The sequence below is a fragment of the Pseudonaja textilis genome, chromosome Z (genome assembly GCF_049901715.1).
Source record: "Pseudonaja textilis isolate UNSWEBS1 chromosome Z, rPseTex1.2, whole genome shotgun sequence".
NCBI classification, from domain to species: Eukaryota; Metazoa; Chordata; class Lepidosauria; order Squamata; family Elapidae; genus Pseudonaja; species Pseudonaja textilis.
Window position 1 is genome coordinate 11,362,291 of NC_142008.1, and position 7,261 is coordinate 11,369,551.

At 38.8% G+C, this 7,261-nt stretch overlaps 1 protein-coding gene across 2 annotated transcripts; it reads right to left on the reverse strand.

The window, feature by feature from the left end:
* Positions 1-338: 338 nt before the first annotated feature.
* On the reverse strand, positions 339-7,261 carry IDI1 (isopentenyl-diphosphate delta isomerase 1). 2 transcript variants are annotated; one of them, XM_026710123.2, is made up of 5 exons: positions 6,800-7,261; positions 5,243-5,415; positions 3,380-3,472; positions 2,619-2,749; positions 339-1,522 (listed from the first exon to the last, which is right to left on the reverse strand). In XM_026710123.2, exons 1-5 carry the CDS (start codon positions 7,108-7,110, stop codon positions 1,205-1,207), a joined length of 1,026 nt encoding a protein of 341 aa, XP_026565908.2. In that variant the 5' UTR covers positions 7,111-7,261; the 3' UTR covers positions 339-1,204. The 2 variants fall into 2 exon arrangements, with proteins under 2 accessions (XP_026565908.2, XP_026565909.2); XM_026710124.2 differs by having other exon boundaries at positions 5,243-5,403; positions 6,800-7,151.

Genomic DNA, 7,261 nt, shown 5'->3' on the forward strand with positions numbered 1-7,261 from the left:
AAAGTAAAAGTGATGTATTAGTCAACTTTGGATAATTCTATATTACAAAGCTGACACCTTAAAAGCAGTTCACCTAGGGCTCCCAAAGTAGATTACTGAGGCCATGACAAGCCATTTGAAATATGTCCAATGTGTAGTTATTCCTCTTTTCCTTGGAGGATCTGGAAGTGCTATTCAACCATTTAAAATGTTTAGATTGTCCTTCAAATAGTACAAATAGAAACATTACCTAATCCTCTAGCCCACAATTACATTTAACAAGCCATTATAAAGAACACAAAAGCATTTATTTTTGATTCTCCATCAATAAGAATTAATAGGAAATTTCAACACGCCAATCAGGTTCAATCTTTAAACTTTAATTTTCATGGTTCATAATTGTATTTACGAAAAATATACCAACACCATTTGCCTAGACCATAGGATATGTCTAACAATCTTTCCTTTATTGGTTGTTAATAGCTCAGGTATTTTTCAAGATTCTGTGAAAAAGGTTATTTACATTTAAGATTTCCTTTCTTTTAGATCATAGCTTAATTCCTACAGGAAAGACATTTAGAATCTACGAATACAGAAATTTTAACATTTCTAGTTTGAAATGTTGGGTATCTTTTCAAATGGGGAAAGTATATCTTATGTGCTAGAATAGCTTCCAAGTGAATAGGTTCTTCAAAAGCAAGTCAAACACGAAACAGTGTAAAGTATAAATATGGAAGTGCTAATTACCTGAAAGATAAGTAGGTAACTTGAAGAGGGACAGTATAGAAAAACTGCTGTGCTGCATGTTTCAGTAAGACTGGTATAAAATACAAAAGCTTTTAGGGTTGACTAGTTCAGATTCACCTCTTCATTTTACCTACACTTAAAACTGGTAAGCTGATGTGTTCCATATTGTGCAAACAGATATTGTGGGAGAGATTGTAATCAAGCCCTAATTACTCCCATGGCATTGTGGCTTGGCGACTATTCAGACTTACAGTGGTTTCCACGGAGTGCAAACTCGTTAATCACTACTTAATACCATGAAATGAAAAGAAATATTCCAGGAGCAAGCCAGCTATGCAATGTGAGATAAATATCTAACTTCCGTTTAAAGGGGCCTATTCCTAATTTCCTGTTACAATCAATTTGCAAATACATTGCTTCAACAAATAATTTCAGTATGAAAAATTTATGATATGATATTTTAGGACAGCCCTATTTGTTACATTCTGTGTATCTTATCATGATCAACATATCTCTTCAAATTATTCAAGTTGTCCCACCACTTAAAGAGAAAAGTCTCTGCAATTAGTCTGAACCATGGAGTAATCTTAATTTCATTTCTAGAAGCCTTTTCCAGCAGTTCTCTCAATTCTTCTTGAGTCACATAACAGTAGCTTTTAATTTCATTGAAATCTGGATCCAGCTGTACATTCTTCTGCACAAAAAGGATATAATCAATTTCATGTTCTCCCCACGTTCCATTGGATTGGGCTTTGTAGTGAATTCGGGTTAGGTAGAAGATTTCTTCTGGAGTGACCTACAATCAAACATGTTTCAAAAGTTTCCATATCTACTTTTTAAAACAGATTCTCTTTTCCATTCCCAGAACATCTCAATATAGATATAAAAGCAAGTTACTGCTTCTACTGCAGGAAAAGCAATAGCACTTTCCTGGTTTCAGGCATTTCATAGCATACTTTATGTAACCATGGCCCTGGCAAGAACCAAAGAAATCATTTTTGTAATATTCCCTACCTATCTTCTCTAAATGATGTCTGAGAATTGTGGTATTACTCTGAACATTGTACAGTGATGAAGCAATTGTGCCTGAAACATCATTCAAAATATGTTCTGAAAATGTTCTTAATAATGAAAATACATCCTGTTAATACTATTTTTAGAATTTCTTGATCACTCAGCATTCTAGATATGAAGATACAGCTAAACTTTACTGTCTAATACCTATTAGTAAGAAAGAAATGAGGACTGATGGGGTCCCAGCCTGGCCTTGTACTTGGCCAAGCATTACAGATATTTTGTGCACATTGGCAGGACAAAAACAGAATATGCAAAATTGAGTAGCTATTCTATCCTTGTGCCATTTTGGCAGTACTTTCATAAAAGATAACGTCTTCTAGAATTTGCTTTGGAAAAAATGCCTGTTGAAAAAAATTCCTAGGTCCAAAATTGTTTAGCCACAAAGAAATGCAAACCTGAACAAAGATACTCTGTATGGCGTTCTAACTTGTGATTGGACAATTTTACTCAATTTTCTTTTCTTTTTTATATCTGGTAACATGCATATTGTGACTGTGTAGTTTAGGATGAATTTGAAAACTGGAACTTTGGTATAGCTTGGAAGATATATTCTTCATCTTGTTCCAAAACACAAATGTTGAGATAAAACACTAGAGCAAACTATGCACACCAGTTTGAAAAGGAAGACAGTACAAATATGACAAAGATGTTGCATTAATTGTTCCCTACTCTTGGCTTTTGGGAGTAAGGCAGTTACGAGTTTCCAAATAAATATTGTAGGTCTGATTTGTAATTAGACAAATGGGATTGCCAAGTGACTAAATGCTATGCAACATCTTTTCCCCAAGGAAGTCATCACTCTGAGGAGTGTTTACCTGATCCAGTGGAATTCCTAACTCGGCTTTCAGTCTTCTCTGCGCTGCTCTTCTAATACCAATGGCATTATTTTCTTCCAGCTCAAGGGGGGTGCTTAGGGGATGACTGCAACAGGTATTGGTAAAACAATCTTCCCAAAAGAAATGAAAAGTTTTAATAACGTCCTACAGCATTTTGGACAGCAGAATATCTGAATGCTGCACTTTAAAGTTTTCAGATAATACAAAGGTCTGCTTTGAAATATTCACTGACTGAGCTTTTAATGACAATCAATTACTGAAGAATCTAGGAATCAGTCACATCTTCAGATTTAAGCCCAGGATCACCCCATTCTCTCATACCTTTAATGTGACAATGAACTTTTTGCTGCAGGATCCAGTCTATGTCGATAACCAGGGACCAAAGGTTTTGTCTGCCAAACTTTTGGATTCATGCTAGATCCCATCCTCAGGGAACTTCTTTTTCACAAGAATATATATATAGGACACATATTTGCCCTCATTTGTGAACTTTTTGCTGCCTGTTTTTCAGTCTCATGTTGAAGACACTTGCAGTATTTTGTCTAATCTCAAAATCTTTTTCAGCTTCACCCTCACATTATTTTCCCAATTATTTGCTTGTTGACAAATAAACAACCTTTCAAGGCTTTGCTTTACCAGAAAAGCTAATCCTTTCATATTTAATAAATGACAAGAGTTCAAAATATATTCAAACTACAGATGGGCCTCTGCCACACTGTTGAAACGATTCATTATTATACCTGGAAAAGTGATTTTGGCATCTGATCTCTGTTGCAACAGTAGCTTATTCTCCGTGTTGAACAAGAAAACGCTGAAAGCACGATGCAATAATCCTAGTACAAAAAGATAGGCAAAGGCTGTATAAATATTATACTGCAAAGATAATTAATTTAATGTATCTTTGTGCTAATTTTAAGACTATAGGTAATGCTCAACTCACAATCATAATTGGGACTGGAATTTTGGTTGCTAACAATGCAACTGTGAAGCTAGACATTGCATGATTGCTTGGGTGACTGCCATCCCTATTGCCACTGTTAAGTGATTTTTACTGGTCATTACTGAGTACCCACCTCAGCTCAATTTTTTCTGAGGTTACTCTTTCTAAAGCCGCAGATGCCCTAGCATAATTGCCCTTACTAGCCTGCACACCAAGATTCACTTTGCCCATGTTGCTCTGCTGCTCCAGATGACCTTTGCTGCCTTCTTGCTCCTGCTGCTAATGAATATGCCCAGTTCAGCTGCTGGGCCATGGCAGCCTTTCCTCCTTCTATTTCACAGCATAACGCTAGTCCCATAAAGCCCAGAAATACAGTGCAAAGAGGCATTGTGGCACATTCTAGCCTCCTTGTTTTTATTTTCCTTTTCTTGCAGGACAAACAATCTACCATGATCCAGCAACAAAACTGGGCACACCTCATCAGCATTGGAAACAAGAAGACAGCAACCAAGGTTAGCTGGAGTGACAGAGCCCAAGGGACCAAGAGAAGGGGAGGGGAGATGATGGAGGAAGTTACAGCACCTTTGCAATGGATACTGACTGCCCAAATTTTACTCATTTGATGGTGCAGGTGCTGCAATGGCCATAAGTTTGGGCATGGATAAGGCTCTTCAAGTGGATACTGAACGAATAGTTGTTAAGTCAAGGACTACCTGTAAGGTCTCATAAAGAAGCAATTCTTTCTACAAAGTCTAAGTAAATTCTTATTTGAAATACAATTATGCTAGTTCTTTTCAAATAAGATATTAAGAAAAATCTTACATAATTTCTTTCTTTTGAAAGCTTTTATCTAAGAAATAAACCTAGATACTTTTATAGCCTTAAGGAGTTGAACTTTAGCTTAAAATGTATTGGCACAAAATAAGTCTTCTATTTCTACTGAAATCAATGGCTTATGTGCTTTCTCTTTGGGAAAAATGTCATAAGCCATTGATAAATTAGTTCCAACACTTCTCGCTTACAGAATCTGTAACAAAGCACCTTTTACATCACTTAGAAGCCAATTCCCTCTTGGTTAATTCATTATCCTTCTATTTAAATAATCTGTTCCTTGTGTCTATTTAATAGCAAGTCACTCCACATTTTTTATTTTTCCTGACCTAAATTACTAAGATAATTTTATTATTTCTCTTCCACTAGACGTCATGAATTTGCCAAGCCCACATTTGCCAAGGCAAAGTAAAATGTGTGCCCTCTTTTTACTTGAGCCTGCAAGCAATGATAAATGAATTCATGCTTCCTACCAATGGTTAGAAAGAACTTCTGAATTCATATGTGGCTGGTAAAACTTAATACCAATACTAATTGGAATGACAAGTAATACCAAATCTAATTGGAATGACAGGCTGTTGGAAATAAGAGTAATTGTGAGAAGCTTTTCAGCTTCTCTATATCAAGATGTTTGTAATGTCTGAAGAACAGCATTAATCCAAACATACTTGATCAACAGCATTTTTTCCTTTTGACTTTATCTTGATCTATAGATAAAGGTCAGTTACCTGGAGGCAAGAAATGTGGCTCTGTATCATATAGTGAGTCTTTGACTCAGTTGAGCTAAGCAAGGTCCTCCTTGCACATGATATACTTTAAATCACACTTTTACCTTTGTCAATATTTTCATTCAGATGGCAGTTTTTCTTTGTTTCTGAACCGATCCAGTTGTCATTTTCATCTATTAGGATGCACATCTCTGCCAGCAACTGCACTTGTTGCTCATCCAATTCATCTGTATTTATCTCAGGCATGATTGTGTTGTTGATCTCCCTAAACAAAATACTGAATAAAAACAGTAATTCAGACCAAAGCAAAACCTAACACCTGGAATTTGTGATTAGGTGATCCCAACACAAACATTTTTAATTAGACTACCAATTGATTATTCATGTTCCACATGAGAATCGACTGAATTCAGATGTGCATAAAACATGCAATTTAAAAAAACCGGGATAAACTGGTTTCAGAATGCCTCAACATCTAGGGCAATTCTGTATCTCGTTATGGGTTGCTAAACAAACAAAGCTTTCTACGAATATTCCTCTATTTTAGAATTAGAACTTTTCAAGAATATATGGTTTGCTCCAGCAGATATTAAACCACTGTGTCCCTATCCTAGACTTGTTCAGGATCGATTCTAATATTTTCTCTCCATGACATTTTTTCTTAAAGCCCCTGCTTTGACAACTGCTTCCTTGATAAGCTTTTCAGCACCTGGAAAGAAAGTACATTTCTTTAAAGAAAAAACACACTACGGCGAGAATAAAAAAGAGAGCTAAAATAAATTTTCATGTACCCACCTGTGCTCCTTGCAGAAAAGTAAGCCCATAGTGCAATGAACAACTACTTAAATGAAAGTTTCTTCTCATCCAAGAATCTTAATTCAGTTTTGAACTAAAGGAACTTCTTGGGATGAGAAGTGCAACCTTTCCAAAGGAGAAAAAACACCCAAGAAAGTCCAGTTTTGTCTTTTGGACAACCATGATATGGATGATTGACATCCTCCATAGACATTTTCCCAAGAAAAGCTCTCAACTTTTGTCCCTATTTATTTTTTCTTGGGGGGAGGGATAAAAAGGCAGGCAGGAACAGTTTAGCTCTATTGCCTTTTATTCGGGCTCATTTAATCAAACACTACACCAGTCTGCCAGATCTCCCATCTTCCCCAGCCACCTGAGTCAAAGACCCATTTTATTATGGAAAAGCAAAAAGTTGTGATTTGATGTTAATGCCTTATTTTATTGTAATAGAGTCGGAAGTCAATGCTTTTTTCTTCTTCTCCCCCTTTTCTTTCCTCATCTCTCCCCCCCCCCCACCATCCCTACTGCTTTTCCGTTTATTTTGCATTTTGTATTTTATAACATTTTATTATAGTTCAATAAAAACGTTAACTGGAAGAAAGACCCCGTGTTTTTGAATTACCAAAGGGAATCGCGCCCCGAAAAGCGGATCTGGAGAGGGATCTTTTCAGCTGCTGAGAGAGCAGCGGGACTTCCAGAGCCACCTTCCCTCGTTAGAAGCAGCCTACCTCGGGTTCCAGGATACAAGGTTAACGGGGCGGCCGCTTGCCTTCGCAAACGGTTTTGCGCTATTTATCCCGAAAGCCGACAGACCCCCGGGCACTAAAAACCTCAAACCCCCTCTGATCCCCAGACTCGATCCTTACCGCGCTCCGTTCACCTTCGGGTCCACGAGAGAGGCAGGAGAGATCCACCTCCGTGCGCGGCGGCTCGACTGACATAAACAGCCGCCCAGCAGCGATGATAAATGCAGCGGCGCTGCCCTCCCCCCGCCCGCCAGGGGAGACGACGGCGCCGCCGCCGCCGTTGCCATCGCCAACCTCCGCGTCGCGCGCCACATCGCCAGGTAACACGCCCCGCGACGAACGCGGCCAATGGCGACGGCTCCGGGTTCCCGCGTCAGCGCGTGGACCGATCGTACCACCGCGCGGAGATGACCTCGAAGCCTGCCAATCATCCGGACGGGAACACCACTGGCGGACGGGTCTAGCCCGATGGCAGGAGGAGGGCGGGGCTTACGGGGAGGCGCGAGGGAGGAAGAAGGGGGGCCGAAGACAGCGGCGGTGGCGGAAGAATGAACGCGACCAGCTGAGAAGCAGCCAATGGAT